Below are 17,353 nucleotides of genomic sequence, written 5' to 3'. Positions count from 1 at the left end.
TGTGTGTGTGTGTGTGTGTGTGTGCGCGTGCATGCACACACGTGTATTCAAATTATTGTCTGGTGCCACTTGCTTGAGCCTGAAGTACTTTAGCATTTTTTATATGGATTTGCTACCAAGAAATTCACCCAGTTTTTGTTTATCTAGGAATATATATAAATTTGCCTTCACTTTTGATATGTTTCTTGGTTAACAGTTTTTTCTTTCAGCACTTTGAATATGTCATTCCATTGCTATCTGACCTATATTGTTCTGGGGTTTTGTTTTGTTTTGTTTTGTTTTGTTTTGTTTTTAACCTATATTGTTAATGAGAAGTCAGCTGTTAATATTGCTGGAGTTCCACTGTATGTGATGAAGTGTTTTTCTCTTGTGGCTTTTGTGATTTTTCTCTGTCTTTGTCTTCCAACATTTCTAGAAGAATATGTCTGAATGTGGATTGCTATGTGATTATCCTAATTGGAGCTTGTTGAGCTGCTAGGATGTATAGATTAATAATTTTCATTAAAGTTGAGAAGTTCCAATCATTATCTCTTTGAAGATTTTTTTCTGCTCTTTTTTTTTTTTTTTTTTATCTTTCCTATCCTTCTGGTCCCATTATGCATATATTGGCTCATTTCATGATGCCTCAGATTTCAGAAAGCTCTATAAATTTTTCTTCATTCTTTTCTCTGTTTTTCAGACTGCATAATCTTTAACAATCTGTCTTCAAGTTCGTGGATTCTTTCTTCTCAGTTCAAAGCTACTACTGAGTCTCTTTACAAATTTTTCATTTTAGTCATTGTGCTTTTCAACTCCAGAATTTGCATTTCTTTTCTATAACTTGTCTCTTTATATTAATCTTTTTTTAAAAAAGTTTTTATTTAAATTCCAGTTAGTTAACATTCAGTATAATATTAGTTTCAGCTGTGCAGTATAGTGATTCAACACCCAGTACACATCACAACAAGTGCTCTCCTTAATTTCTGGCTCTTAATTGATATTTTCTAGTTTGTGAGACACTGTAATCATATCTTCCTTTTGTTCCTTAAAAATGGTTTCCTTTAGTTCTTTGAGCACGTTTACGATAGCTACTTTGAAGGTTTTGTGTGACCAGTCCAATATCCAGGTGCTCTCAAAAGTGGTCTGTGTTGCCTGCTTTTTGTTCCCCTTTTTTGTGGATTACATACCTGGTTTTTTGCATGCCAAGTATTTTTTTGTGATTGTTGTTCAAAATGGACATTTTATATTGTAGTAACTTCTGGATAATTATTCCCGCCTCTTCCTGGGGCTTGTTGTCAATGTTTGCTTGTTTGTTTAGTGACCTGGCTAGACTGGTTCAAATAAAATCTTTTTCCCTCACAGCATGTGGCCTCAGAAGTGCTCCTCAGAGGGCACAGCCTTGAGCATGCAATCCGTCTCCTCGACCACCAGGGATGACTGTGGTTTTAGTCGTGTTCTCTTTAGCCGTCACTTTGCCAGCTCTCTTCATTAAGTTACCTGACTCTAAGGGTATCACACACAGCCATTAGCTTCCACTAACTTCTGGCTGATTGCTTTACTGTTTTTAATTAAATACTCTTGGGCAGAAAACGTTCCACAGATGGACTTGAATCATGTCGGGCCCCTTTGCAGAGTCAAGATATTGCTAGCCTCTACATTTTGCCCTGACCGCGGAAGACTCTTCTTGGCTGTATATTCCCTTCGTTTCCTGTTAAACCTTTAGCTGATGCACTGTTTTGTTATTACCAGTATCACAGAGCTTCCAGCCTCCTCTTAACTGCTCACCATCAGGATTTCCATTGTCTCGTATATCACCATTAGGTATGAACTTCACAGGCTCTGTTCTAAAAAAATCAGTCCCCGTAGGGAAAGGTGAAGAGCTCTTTGTGAACAAAGCCTGCTTTCCCCCTCTGGGCTGAATCTCTGTATAGCTGTACTGGAGCTGGGGGTGGGAATGGCAATCAGCTTCTCTTAGAAAGACTCCTAATCTGTGAGTGGAGATCTGGGTAGGGATGGTAGTAGCCCACTCTCTTCTGAGCTTGTCCCTTCTCCCGTGGAGCTCTACTTTGCCTGAGCGAGCTAGGGTAGGGCATTCAGGACCCGGTATTCTCCGCCTGCCACGTCTGGGGTAGAGCTTCCCTATGCGTAGAGAAGGAGTGGAAGTTGCAGTCCTTTCAGCTATTCCTGCATGGAACAGAGCTTCTGCGACACGGAGCCAGAGGAGATGTGAGTTGCCAACCTCCTGGGGGACACTGTTGCCTTAGACTTGTGGCTGGAGAATCAAGTGTCCAGGGTTCTTGGGAACATTTGCCCAGAGTGAAGCTTCTACTGAACTAAGGTGGCAGGAAAAGAGAAGAGGAGTTATAGGGGCAGGTCCTGGATCAAATCAAACAGACTCTCACTGTTTTTGGTATTGTTTCTTTTTTTTTTTTTTTTTTTTTTGATTTTTTAAAATGTTTATTTGTTTTTGAGAGAGAGACAGAGTGCGAGCAGGGGAGGGACAGAGAGAGAGGGAGACACAGAATCCGAAGCAGGCTCCAGGCTCCAAGCTGTCAGCACAGAGCCCGACGTGGGGCTCGAACCCATGAGCAGTGAGATCATGACCTGAGCCGAAGTTGGATGCTTAACCGACTGAGCCACCCAGGCACCCCGGACTCTTCCTGTTCTTAATGAGACTTGGTTTTTTTGTTTTTTTTTTTTAATATGTGCTTCTCCATTTGCTGTATACCCTTAGGACAATTTCTGGAGACTTTAAGCCATTACTTTTTCTAAAATTTAGTTTTCTATATATACAGAGAGTGTGTGAATGGGGGAGTAGGGCAGAGGACGGGAGAGAGAGAGAAAATCTTAAGCAGGCTCCATATGGGGCTTGAACCCATGACCCTGGGATCATGACCTGAGCTGAAATCAAGAGTCAGTTGCTTAACCCACTGAGCCACGCAGGTGTCTCAGAAGCCATTACTTTTTAAAGTTTTCACCAGTTAAATGTGTTTCACTGGGGAACGAGTCTGCCACACTGCTCATACGGCCATTCTCAAAGTCCCACCTCAGTATTTGATATATTTTACCTGAGCATTTCATCTTATATGTTACAGCAATTATTTTAAGACTTTATATGACACACACAAAAAAAGAAAATTTAGATGAAAGTAAAGAGGCGAGATTTGAAATACATGAGGAGAGGACATCAAACTGATATGATGCTGTTAGTACAACTGAATACTAGTCTCACCACCCTGAGCTTCTTAGCGTTCTAAGGTTGTTGTTAATATCTATCATTGATTCGATGGCAAGAATGTATCAGGTGATTTTCATACATTAGGTTTTACTTATTTTTTTTAAATTATTATTTTTAACAATTATTTATTTTTGAGACAGAGAGAGACAGAGCATGAATGGGGGAGGAGCAGAGAGAGAGGGAGACACAGAATCAGAAGCAGGCTCCAGGCTCTGAGCCATCAGCCCAGAGCCCGACGTGGGGCTCGAACTCACGGACCGCGAGATCGTGACCTGAGCCGAAGTCGGACGCTTAACTGACTGAGCCACCCAGGCGCCCCTATACATTAGGTTTTAAACATGCATATGAGGTCTACCATGGTAAGTGGTATAATTTTTGACTTATGAGAAAATGGATCCTCAAGTTCACAGAGAGAGAAAGCAGAGAAGAGGGACTGATTAGAATTCAGGTCTGTTTGGGTGTAAGTCTGTATTTTTTATGCTCTCTAAAAAAAGAAACGTTTAAATTCACCTGGATGACTAGTCTTCAGAAATTAAATTCTATGAGAATTACAGTAATATTAAGTAGGCACCACTGATGAAACATTTGATATGAATTTTTCTTTCCTTTTCTTTCTTTCTTCCTCCCTTCCTCTTTCTCTCTCTTTCTGCAATTTGTTCTCTCTCTTTCACCTGCTAATTTGTTGAAGGTATATCACAATTTACTTCCACAATTTGTTAACTCTTCAGTTGGTTTTGAGTAGTTTGCTGGATTTCTTAATCCAGGAGAATTTGTTGATTTATCAATGTAATTATTAGCCATGGATACTCACTACGCAGTGACTATATCCAATGCAAAATATGTGAGTTGTTTCTAAAACACATATATTTATTTTGACTCAGTAAGTATTGTTCAGCACATTTCTGTTTTCAGCTTAGCACTGTTTGATTCTGAAACATTAATATTTTTTTTCTAAATATTCTGAAATGGCGAATTGAGTTGGAAATTCAGATAAGGACAACTATCTATTCTGCGTTAGGCTGTTGGTAAGATTTCAAAGAGTACTGAAATAGCACACCAAAATGAGGTGACTTTACATCATACCACATATCAGACACTTTGTATAATAAACTGAGAAAAACTCATGTGTCAATTTCAGATATATACAATAACAGTTTTGTCTCCATACACCCGCGACAGAAAAGTTATTCTTGCTCCGATTGATTAGGTTCTGAATCAACATGATTTTCTCAGTTTCATGGCACTGTGATATAAAACAGGCTACATGATTAAAAGGACTGACCTACCAGATTACTATGAAGCAACGGAAAGAGAAAATCATACGATTTAGCTGCCGACTGAATAGATATTTGGATAGTTTCTTAGCTACGTTACGTAACGGAAGCACATCCGTCCTACTGGGACGGGTATGTCCACGCTGTCACTGCATTGATGTGTCACACGGGCACACGAGCCATGTCGCTCTCCGTTTAGTGTTTTTGTTTAGGTTACCTTCCAGAAGATCATCCTCATCGATGCCCTTGACAATCTTGGATTTGTAGTCTCGGAAAAACATGTACTTTAGCAGTCTTCTCAGTTTTTTCTATTAAAAATATGAAATGAGTAAGAAACCTTACACATACATTCAGTTTACAGGTAACAGACCACTACGATAACTAAATCTAATAAACTTGTGTCCAGGATCATTGGGGAAAACACAGCAGTCCTCAGCATACTACTGTGAAATAAAAGGTGTCATCATATTAAATATAAAAGCGAAAACAGCTCAAACACAAGTGTTTTTAAAAGTACTCTTTATTTGCAAGTATCTAAATGCTCTAGAATTGCAATCATTGGGGTTTTTGGTTTTGGTTTTTTTTTTTTTTTGGTCTTATACAAAGTTTCAAATTCTTCCTGAAGACTGTGATAAATATCACATGCTCCATATTAAGCTAACTATTCTGACTTGACGAAATTTTGTACACATTGAAGACCAAATTTTATTTTTTGAAGTGATTTATAAACATCTAGACAAGGATTTTGTAACAGTTGCTTTAAAATGCCAAGCAACGTTCCTTTTTATTGCTTTCTCTTCTCTGGAGATCTTTTTGTTTTTGTTGTGTTTTTTTTTTTTTAACTGAGAAGAGTTGGTTTATGTTTTATATTTCTGGACGACTTTCTATAATCTGAGAAACATATTTTAACGAGACTTGAAGCTGACGAATGATAGTTGCGTCTTGATTTTTTTCTTTAGGTTTATTAAAAGACCGTAATACTGCTTCCCTTTAAAAGTAACTGATAATACTTTGTAATCTGCTGTGTGCTTACCCTTAGAATTTAATATTCTAAGGGCTCCTGAACTTCAGGTTTAAGATTCCTAATTATGGCTGAACCACAGTACATTTTACACAAGCTCTTTTTACACGCATTTTATTTGATATTTGCAACAACCCTGAAACACGGACAAACATAATCATCTCCTTTTTACATACAGGGAAATTGAACTTAAAAACAGTCTTACAACTAGAGCTTAGCAGGGCCAGAAGTAGAACGTAACCTTTGAACCTGTTCCTTTGTTTATGATTTTAAGTAAAGTACCTACCTTACAGGACCACTGTGAGGAATAAATGGCAGTATGAGTGAAGGTGCCAGGTACAATACAGTACGCAGTCAATAAATAAAGCTTGAAAATAAACCAGAATTACCAAGAGAAAAACCATGCACCTATATATGGGTCTTCTGCTACCCTTCCTTTCTCTTTGCTTCTCTGTACTCAATACTTTAGATTTAACTTTGTCTTACAGTACACCTATGTAAACTACTTTAATTCGGTCTGGAACATGTCAGCATATAAATACAATTATTATTTTGCAGAGGAAGATGAGAATTCTGGCAGCTATCATATTACAGCTATGTTTGCAGTTGATGAAAGCTTTCTGGTTAAGAGTCCTTCTGGAAGTCGAGAAGCGTTGTCAATTAGTGTATGTTCCTGTGGTTTCAGTATGATTTTAAATTTTGACTTTCCCAAAAGGCAGGAAAGAGCGTCAAGGGGGACTGTGTTTTTTTGTGCGATCCGATTCTTTAACCTCTGCCATGAAAAAGGGAAAGGTGGTTGGACATAGTCTGTCACGTATTAATGCTAACTGCACTGTTTCCCCGCTGCCTTCCCGAGGGACCTTGGCTCCACACCCTCATTTCTGCCAAAAGTGTCTATTCCTCCTTGGTCCTCCGAGGATAATGAAGCCGCCAAAACTGGCATATTTGTGCTCTTTCCCATCTCTCTGAATTCTTCCTTCCTACCCACTTCCGGAGCCATCATGCTCATCACATTTTGCCTTGATTATTGAACCAGCATCTTGGCCAGTTCCTTTGCGTTTGATCCATTCTGCATGCAACTGCACGAGTCCCACCCCACGCAGAGACTTCCCCTTCAGCATATCCCACAGCCTCTCATCGAAGCACACAACTTCAAAATTCTGCTCCTTCAACCAAATCACACATGTTTCCTACACCGGATTACAGCTTCTTGATAGTGGAGACATTTCTTTTCTCTTCCTTTATATTCCTCATACCATCAAAGAGTTAATGAAGTAAGAATTTATAAGATTTAATAGTAGACTGGCCAAGGTGCGGTTTCTAGATCTCTGGATCTCACTGTATGAGGAAGAGAAAAATACATGATCTAAGTTCAGTCAACCTTCAGTCAAGCAGAATTAAAAGGTTTCACAGGTATAAAGTAGTTGGATATTGGAAAGGATGGTAACAAGGTTATCCAAAAGGTTGGACGGGATGTCTTCTGATAAGAAACAGAGCCACAAGGATATCAAAAATGGTGGAAGAGGAATGGGTATGTGTACCGAAGAGGCCGGCGGAAAAACAATGGAGCAATCAGATGGACCATCAGAAACTAAACGCGGCTGGCTCATTCGGGATAGCAGCTGCCATGACAGATGGTGGCTATTCAGCTAGCTTTTGTACATGTAACTTTCAGATGACACTTTTATTAAAAACATGTAAAATTTTTAAAATATTTTCAACTAGCTGCTCATGGAAGATAGTTATAGACTGGTAAACACCAGCCTAAATATTTTATTTAATACCAGGGTTCAAAGAGTAAGAAAGGTAGATCTTTAACCATGAAAGAAAAGTCTAGCCACTATTATGTTTATGCTACTGAAATACTCATTTTGATTTAGTTTTCCCCAAATAAACCTTGAAACAAACTCTGGGAAAGCCTGTAATCCTGTGTAAAATTAGAAAGAAAAAAGATGCCACTTAGTTCTACCCCACTTATTAGAACAAAGCACACAAATGATACGCAGTGAATATGATGTAGTAATGAAAATGTCTAAATATATACGTAAGCATAAGTGAGAATTCGTTGCTAGCATAGTTTTGCATAAGTGCCTGACCCACGAAAACAAATACCAAGTTTCTTGTACTAAACCATTTTGTTGTGTAAACTACGAAGACTAAAACATCAGTTTAATAGTTGTACTCCAATGTGAAAGCTATATAACAAGGACACGGTTCCCAATATGTGTGAATTAACAGACCAAACATGGCCTGTTAATACAATGAAATTATTTTATATTACCTTATCTTTGCGCATCAAAAACAGAAGGTCTTCGGCAGAGATTACCCTGGCTCCCCGAAGCTGAGAAACTTCAGCAGCTTGCTGTAACTAACAACAAAGAAAATTGAGGATTTTTTTTCTCAATAATCTAAATTAAACATACTACGGTCATGACGTCTCAAGGGAGATAAATATACTAAGAGTTAAAGACCTTTGGGAATAATCCGGCAATCACATTACTGCTTTTAAAAGCAAAATGTCTTATGTTTTGAAGTAAAAAAAACACAATTAAATTAACTTATAAGCCCACCTGTAACTGATACAATAAACAGAAATCCTTGATTTCTTTCATGCAAAAGAAAAATCATGTGCAGCTTCCAGAAATGCATTAATGCACCTGAAAATAATTTTATGAAATTTTATCCTCATATCCATGTGAGCAATGGTTTCACTCAGTATCACTAGTTGAATAAGTATATTATTAATCTGAGCTCCCATGCTGGTATGATTTGAAATAGGCCCATTCAGAACTTTAAAAGATCAACAAAAACAGTAGCTGTTTCTAATATCCAAAGGAAAAAAAATAGTTTTAGTTTTGGCAAGTCTTCAGTGGGCAAAGGATTCAGTCTATAAATCATAATACTGGATTGCATTAATTTCTTTCCACACTAATCACATGCACACAAAAAGTTAACTGTATCTGGAATGCACAACACAAAACATACTGCATGAAAAGTTAGATTCCCCCTGCAATGTTCATCTGGGCCCTTATATCTACAAAGTTGAGAGTTTTCTGGAATTCAGAAGTCCTAGAAACACAATCTTACTTGAAAATGACCTGGAAAATAAAAGAATGTGAAAAATGATAGTTCTATTTTCTGGCACAGGCAAAATCGGTTTCGTATTTTGATTAGTTGGAAGGAACATAAAATATGTCCAGATGAAAAAAATAAAGATACTGGAGAAAACACTACAAATATGTGCCTGTAACTTCTTCCAAATTTGATCAAACCGTAGTGACTGCACCACAGCATCTCTATCCAATATTATAAAAATATTTACACAAAAAAGCTGTTCCTAAATGCATTCTTCTTTGAAAGGAATACATCTAACATATCCCTGAGAACTAATCTTTCAAAAGTGACACACTGTTATCTTAACAATTATAAGGAATCAAATAGTGCATTTGTACTAAAGAAATTCTGCTTGAATGTTCAAGCGATTTTGCTAAGTAAGCTTCAAACCTTGTCTAAATACACAGACTACAAAATAGACTATAAACTCCCTATGTGTCAGCCTCACCACTGAATTTCCTGGATACTGGTGGTTGGTATATAAACATAATTCTACCTAAATATAGAAATTTAAATTTAACTGTGAACCATTTAAAAAGAAATCTTAGGGGAAAGGTTTTAAAAAGATGATGTATCTACCCAGAAAGAAACTACAAGTTTTCAGCAGGAAAAATCTGAACATATTTTTCTAAAAACTGCAAGAGTGTCAGAGAGATACGTGTACACGTTTGTTTTTTTTTTTCCCAAATAAAAACATTTCTACCATAGTATAAAATACACACAATCAATGTGGAGAAGAATATGGGCTCAGTATCCATTTAAATGTCTGGACACAGAGAACATACACTGAACCAGGAGGCAGCACTGACAAGTAACTTTGTATTTTCTTAAATGAAGGATGGGGATGGTTTGACAGCTGCAAAGTACTATACAGAACAGAAGGAATTTCACTGATGTTAAGAAAGGATCAGGATAAGTATATATCCCTAAACTCCCTAAAGAGTTTCCCCAATTAATTGTTTACCCACATTACATATAAATAAATAATCCGTATTTATTATCCTCTCCAAAATGTCAGTTTATTAACCAGGAAAAAAGAGACAGTGGAAAATAAAGACGTAATTGAGTTAAGACATTTTAAAACACCTTTGAAAGCCAGGACACAACTACTGTAGGGACCTCCAGGAATATACGTCATGGTATGTTGTCATAATTAGCAGGAAACCTGAACTCTATTTTTTGTCTATCAGATGCACCAATTTCCTTCACCTAAACTTGTACCTTACTAGCCCTGGCACTGCTAGAATTCTCTAGAATGCTATGGGCTTTCATGAACTGGTCCTTGAGACCAGAAGTTACTGCTGTGTTACTTCACTAAGCCTGTCTGTCCTGATGTGCCCCATGCTCCAAAATTACCTCTCCCAAACTCTGACCTCTTCTCTACCAAGTGAGGAGAGCTATCGCATTAGCTAATTACGGCGATCACACTAAAGTGTGGATTACCCATTGGCTTCCTTCTAGAAATTTTTGTTCATGCCTATCAGAAAGAGTAAAGAAACTCTTCTTTAACAATGTAAAGCTTAAGGGGCGCCTGGGTGGCTTAGTCTGTTTTAAGAGTCCTGCTTCAGCTCAGGTCATGATCACACGCTTCATGGGTTCTAGCCCCGTGTCAGGTTCCGTGCTGACAGCTCAGAGCCTGGAGCCTGCTTCAGATTCTGTGTCCCCCTCCCTCTCTGCCCCTCCTCTGCTTGTGCTCAGTCTCTCTCTCTCAAAAATAAACATTTTAAAAACAAAAAACAAAAACAATATAAAGCTTAAAAAACAGGATAGCAGCTGGCCAGGCCAGTTTCATAGAATGCTGAGCTCAGAATTGGTACATTTAATGTGAAAGCCCTTCACTGAGCCAGGAAACCAAAATAAAAAAAATAATTCTAATAACTTCAGTGTTACAAAAATTGATTCTACATTCTAAGAAATCTCAGTTTCTTAATCTGTGAAACTATATCAAAGTTGTACGTCATTATTTACTGTTGCATGTTAAATATTTCTGGCAGTAATTTGAATCACTTGAATAGTACACTTCACACTTTTTTATTATAATGAAAGTAGCATACATTTAATTGTGATATAAACTATGCAAGAAATAACAGAGCAGATAAGTAGTTTAAGAGCAATCACTGGTAGAATGAGTATACAACTTAATCTTCTTAACCATATGGATAAAGGTATGGTTATACTAACCATAAGAGATTTATTTGGAACTTAATAAAATATTGTGCTACAAGACATTATTATTTTGGCACAAGAACAACTCATTTACAGCATTTTTTTTTCCTGATAAATATTATTTGTTCTTCAAGGTAAACTAAAAATAATATTATACTTGTAAGGACTTGTTTAAAAGACCAAACTTCCTTTTGCATATGAACACTCATCATGCTTGACACTTTCTTTGTTAAACTTTACATTTCATCTTAAATGCCTCATCTTTGATCCCTCGAACAAATCTCTTCTCAATTTCTCATTGCAGTCAATGACACTAACATTAAGACTCACTGTATTTTTCTTCCTCTGCTACATTTTCACTAACCTCTGTCGGTTTTGTTTTGTTTTAATCTGCTCAGGTTCTCCAATCTGCTCTCTACTGCCACAGTACTTGTCCTAATCCAGGAAATTGCAACATCTCCAAATTGTGATGCAATCTAGATTTAAGTGCTAAAATGATCTTGCTCAAATATGATGTCCATAATGCTCGTTCTAGGATCTATGAGACTTCACTATTATCTAACTTTAATGTGCCTTACAGCCTGACTCACAGATTTCTCTATACATTCATTCCCATCATATTTCTTGTGGGTTTTTTTTTTAAATATTACTCTACATTTAAATTCCAGTAATTTCAATTCTATTTTCACACTTTTGTGCATCTATAATTGTTAATTTTACGTGTCAACTTGTTTGGGCCACAAGGTGATCAGACCTTCGGTCAAAGATTATTCTGGGTGTGGCTGTAAGGGTATTTCTGGATGAAATTAACATGAGAATAGATAAAATAAGTAGACTGCCCTCCCTAATGTGGGAGGACCTCAATCAATCAGCTGAAGAACTAAACAGAAAGTGATCACCTTGGGGCCCCTGGGTGGGTCAGCTGGTTAAGCTTCACGCTCAAGTCATGATTTTGGCTCAGGTCATGATCTCATGGTACATGAGTTGGAGCCCCGTGTGAGGCTCTGAGCTGACAGCATGGAGCCTGCTTGGGATTCTCTCTCTCCCTGTCTCTCTGCCCCTCCCCCGTACTCTATCTCTCTCTCTTTCTCAAAATAAATAAACTTAAAAAAAAAAAAGAACATGATCACCTCACACCTGTTAGAATGGTTAAAGTCAACAACACAAGAAACAAAAGGTGTTGGCCAGAATGTGGGGAAAGGGGAACCCTCTTAACACCATTGGTGGGAATGCAAACTGGTGCAACCACTTTGGAACGGAGGTTCCTCCCGTATGGAGGTTTCTCAGAAAGTTAAAAAAAGAACCACTCTATGACCCAGCAATTGCACTAGTATTGACCCAAATAATCCAAAAATACTATTTCAAAGAGATCCATGCACCCTGATGTTTAAAACAGCATTATCTACAATAGCCAAATTATGGAAACAGTGCAAGTGTCCATCAACTGATGAGTGGATAAAGAACATGTGGTATACATAAACAATGGAATATTACTCAGCCATCAAAAAGAATGAAATCTTGCCAACTGCAATGACATGGATGGTGCTAAAGAGTATTATGCTAAGCAAAATAAGTCAGAGAAAGACAAATACCATATGATTTCACTTGTATGCAGAACTTTAAGAAACAAAACAAATAAGCAAAAGGGAAAAAAAAAGAGAGAGAGGCAAACCAAGAGACAGACTCTTAACTATAGAGAACAACTGATGGTTACCAGAGGGGAGGTGGGTGGAGGGATGGGAGAAGTAGGTGATGGGTATTTAGGAGTGTACTTGCTGTGATGAGCGCTGGGTGATACGGAATTGTTCAATCACCATTTTGTACACATGAGATTAATTATTACACTGTATGTTAACTAACTAACTGTAATTTAAGCAAAAACTTAAAAAAAAGAACATAAAGACCAAAGAAAGGGAATGGAACACCTTCTGCCTACCTTGAAATGAGACACTGGTCTTTTTGAGCCTTCTGACTCAGACTAAAACATCCCGTTTCTCAGGCCTTTGGATTCAGGCTGGAAATGCATCTCACCTCTCCTGGGTCTCCAACTTGCCAACCACAGCACTTGGGACTTTTCAGTCTACATAATCATGGGGGCCAAGTCTTTCCTTTACCTATCGATCTGTCTATCTACCCACCCACCTACCTACCTACTTACCTATCCTCACACACACAAATACACACACAAAGACATACATGGTTGGTTCTGTTTTTCTGGAGAACCGTAATATAGAACTATATACTCAAATTATCAGAAATTCTTGTATTCTTTTTGAGAAACAGATTCTTTACGGGATGCAACACTTTCTTCTTTGAAATACAGGCTTTAAGGGGCGCCTGGGTGGCTTAGTTGGTTAAGCGTCCAACTTCGGCTCAGGTCAGGATCTTGCGGTTCACGGGTTTGAGCCCCGCGTTGGGCTCTGTGCCGACAGCTCAGAGCCTCGAGCCTGCTTCGGATTCTGTGTCGCCCTCTCTCTCTGCCCCTCCCCTGCTCACGCTCTGTCTCTCTCTCTCAAAAATAAACAAACATTAAAAACAATAAAAAAATAAAATATAGGTTTCAAAATAATTTTCTCAAAGAAAAAAGTTCTATGATTATCTTCATACAGTAGTGTTCATTACCTAACCTAGGCATGAAACTTACATGCTCAGTTTATAATATCTTAATTATACTTGTCAACAAGTTTCTTCTTTATTTTCCTCAGCCAGTTACTTAACACTCTCACTTCCCAACTACATTTTGAATAACATCTCTAGGTCCAGGTCCACCAATCCCCAAGAGACAGTTTATAAAGGTTTGTTAAATGTTGGCAATCCATTTCCCCTTGACAATTGTCAGTTTTCTCGTGTATGATATAAATGAATCGGGCTAGATGAAGTCAATAACATTTGTCTGGGACCCATATAAATTCAGCAGAAATATTTCTCTAAAGTTCCAAAGGTTTCAAAAGTATCACAAAATTAATTTCACAATTATTAACATCCTGAAAGTATTCCATTTTAACCACACTTCTCTTGTACCTCTTTCCTTTGGGTTTTGACTAAATCCCTGGATCTTACCTTTTTGAGAATACTTAGTAAAAAAATAAATAGTAAAAGGCAAGAGCTGTTGAAAGCTATGTTATGAGAAGCTACATTATAAAAAGCTAGGTTGTCCCCCCTAAGATTTGTCAGTCTTTCTATCCATTGGTGTATCACTATTTACTAGGCCAGATTCTAGGTCCAATGATGAAAGGACAGCTCTACTTACAACCTCAAAGATCCTCTCTGAAACTCTATGTTGTGACTGAAGGAACTAGAAGTTGGGAAATCTGGATTCCAGGTCCAGCTCTACTACTATGTAATTATGTAAGATCAGATATATCACACAACTTCCCTAGATCTGTATGTGTATGTGTGTGTGTATTTAAATATATATATATATATATATATATATATATATTTACATTTGAAATGGGTAAATAATGATTTTAACGACTATTAAGAGAGTTAATAATCTTAGGAACAATAGCTCCCATTTATTGAGTACCCAATTTGTACCAAGTACTGTGCTGTGTTGTAAGTATGTAATTTAATTCAAGTTTTTAAAAATTTTAAGTTAAAATGTATGTAACATTAAATGTCAAATAATACTCTAAGTTTTATAATGACAGGCAGGAATACCTTATCATATTTCTTTGCAGTCTGTAATTCTACTTCAAAAGGCAACTACTTTCAACTTGTCTAGCTTGTTCTCCTGTTATTCACCTCCATATCTGAAGTAAACTTACAACGCTTGTTTTTATTTTCAGCTTTAAATACTATCAACTCTTACTTACAGAAGATAAAGACTGAGTGTTCTCAGATGCCTCGTATTTAGCTATCTCCTTCCCCTGCCTTGATCTTATCTATAAGATACAATTTAAAAAAAAATTAATACCAAATGTTTATACTTTTATGGCTGTGTAAACACTGTTACAGCTTGGCTACTATGAGCAAATTTCTTTTTACAATTTAAAAAAATATTTTTCTTGGGGCGCCTGGGTGGCTCAGTCGGTTAAGCGTCCGACTTCAGCTCAGGTCACGATCTCGCGGTCTGTGAGTTCGAGCCCCTCGTCGGGCTCTGGGCTCATGGCTCAGAGCCTGGAGCCTGCTTCCGATTCTGTGTCTCCCTCTCTCTCTGCCCCTCCCCCATTCATGCTCTGTCTCTCTCTGTCTCAAAAATAAATAAACGTTAAAAAAAAAATTAAAAAAAAATATTTTTCTTGTCGTTAATCATTTCCTTGGTTTGTTTCCTTGCTTATTGTGTTGTGAACCGAACACTGTTTCATCACAAACTCCTTGAAAGATTCGAACCATTTAAGGATTTCTTTCAAATTCATTGTTTTGTTTTCCCTCAGAGACACCTCACCTGGTGTCCTCCAACTCTTCATTCCTTTTGGATTCCTATTTTCTTGATCCTATTTCTTGCTCTTTCTTAGCTTACTTCATTATTTTGGTAGATTTCTTTTGTTCTTGAGCATAGACATAATAGCTGCTTTAAAAACCCCATTTGCTAATATCAACCTCTGGTATTTTGGAGTCAGTCTTCATTTTGTCTGCTCTCTGGGATGTGGTCATGTGTTCCTGTCCCTTCATATGTTAAGGAATCTTGGTTTTGTCTGAGATATTGTGAATTGTATCTTATAAGGACTCTGGATTTGGTTATGTTCCTCTGAAGAACAGTGATTTTTATTTTTTTAAACAGGCAGAATAAAAACTAGAACACTAGAATGGACTCAAACAAACTACAACACTTACCATCCTCCCCCAGTGGTGGGGCTATAGCTACAAGATACCTCTGGCTATTTCTTGAGAATAGGTATAAGGGAAATAAAATTTTAAAGATCCAGTATTTCTAAAATTCATTTAAGCCACCCTCATATTCAGTTAGTAAACTGACTGCGTATGGAATTTCAGATTAAAAATCATTTCCTTTAGAATTGTAAAGGCATCGCTCCACTGTCTTCTAGCTTAAAATATTGCTGTTGAGAAGTGAGGCTTTTTTCTTTTTTTATTAAGCCTTTATGTGACTTTTTCCACCACCCCTGAAAAACTCTTAGTATTGTTCTTTTCAAACCTGAAATTATGAAATTTCATGGTGCTGTGCCTTGGTGAGGTTCTTTCTTCATAGATTTTCTTGGTATTCACTGGGATACTATAATTCATGTTTCTGTTCTTCATATCTGGCAAATTTACTTGCCACTATGAAATCACTCTAAAAATTTCTTTCCTTCTGTTTTCTGGGTTCTTTCTAGAATGTCTATTGACTGAATGCTGGTAGTCTTTGGGCCTAGGATCTCCAATACCAAAGTTTGTTTTATTCAACCCCTCTAGAGAGTAAATCTACACTATTTTGCCAAATGGCAAAAGGATAGTTGACTGCCTATATGGGATAGGGACTGGGACAAAATTGTTTTCTTTACTTTCTACCAATTCTCCTGTTTTTCATCCACCCAAGACTCTTTTCTTCAGAGGCACCTTCAATCCAGATCTTTTCCAGGTTCCAAGGTTTCACGTTTCTCAGCTCTTCTAAACTTTTGGCATTTCTATCCATCTTTAAATTTCCGTAATTTTTTTTGACACATTTCATCTGTTATTTAATATTCTCCCATTTTGTCTTTGTAGGTTTATGCCCCTTTAATTATTTTGCTGTCCTTTCATGTGGTTTCAGAAGAACTGGAGATAAATACATGTATCACCCATGTTTAAGCAGAAACTGATATTCTTTTTTTAATGTTAACATTTATTGAATATACTATCCTATGCTTCTTGTCTTCTATAACCCTCACGAAAAACCTATGAGAGATGTCCAGGTACGCAAACCTGGTACTAAATAATAAATGCTTAATATCAAGCCATTCATTTTTCTAAGGCTAATTTCTTATTCAGAATACAGGAAGGTATGATCATTAACTCAAACCTTACGTTGCATAGAAAGTCTAACCCACAAAAACATTTATTTGCCTTTCAAAACATTTTCATTGCTGGCAATGAAATGGTTGCCAAAATAAAAATGGTTTGGATCAAAACATCCAAGCCGTTGCTTCATGCAGACACAGCTTAAGGACTGAGCACTAAGCAAGTGTTTGAAAGGAAATGGATTTGTAACTAAATACAGTTAACATTCAGGATACTATAAATGTAAGATACATGACTTCGTATTTTCCTATCACATGATCTCCTTATTCTTTGTTGGTGACTGGTCTTCCACTGTCTTAGACATCTGAAATATAAACAAGTATATAAATTGATAAAAGATGTGCCTAACTCTTTGAGAGTTTCATTTTAACTCTTCTTTTTAGAATAGTAAGTCAAACACAGTTAAGTCAAGTTTTAAAAAATATGATAAAGCTATAATTATCAGTATCTCATGACTCAAAGAATTTGTTTTTATTTATATACATATTTTAAAGAATTACCAAGCCACAATCAATATAAACCTGCAAAGTTTAAAAATGTCCAATAAACAATCGCTGCTTTTGTTGTATAAGAACAGCAAACTGGACAAGGAACTAATTCTTTGGTTACTCCTATTTAAAT

The 17,353-nt window shown here is 37.0% G+C and overlaps 1 protein-coding gene across 4 annotated transcripts in view; it reads right to left on the bottom strand.

Moving 5' to 3' along the window:
* Window positions 1-17,353, bottom strand: part of SUPT3H (SPT3 homolog, SAGA and STAGA complex component) — a 530,133-nt gene that overhangs the window by 148,457 nt on the left and 364,323 nt on the right. For 3 of the 4 annotated variants that reach the window (XM_027057634.2, XM_053222732.1, XM_053222733.1), the window contains 2 exons: window positions 7,794-7,880; window positions 4,709-4,799 (listed from right to left, as the gene is read on the bottom strand). In XM_027057634.2, the coding sequence (XP_026913435.1) occupies window positions 4,709-4,799; window positions 7,794-7,880 (178 nt within the window). Of the gene's footprint in view, window positions 1-4,708; window positions 4,800-7,793; window positions 7,881-14,610; window positions 14,631-17,353 lie in introns of those variants that run through there. The other variant, XM_053222731.1, reaches the window with a different exon arrangement.

Source organism: Acinonyx jubatus, chromosome B2 (assembly GCF_027475565.1).
Source record: "Acinonyx jubatus isolate Ajub_Pintada_27869175 chromosome B2, VMU_Ajub_asm_v1.0, whole genome shotgun sequence".
Taxonomy (NCBI): Eukaryota; Metazoa; Chordata; class Mammalia; order Carnivora; family Felidae; genus Acinonyx; species Acinonyx jubatus.
The sequence above is the reverse complement of the archived record's forward strand: the minus strand, read 5'-3'. Positions and strand labels throughout refer to the sequence as shown.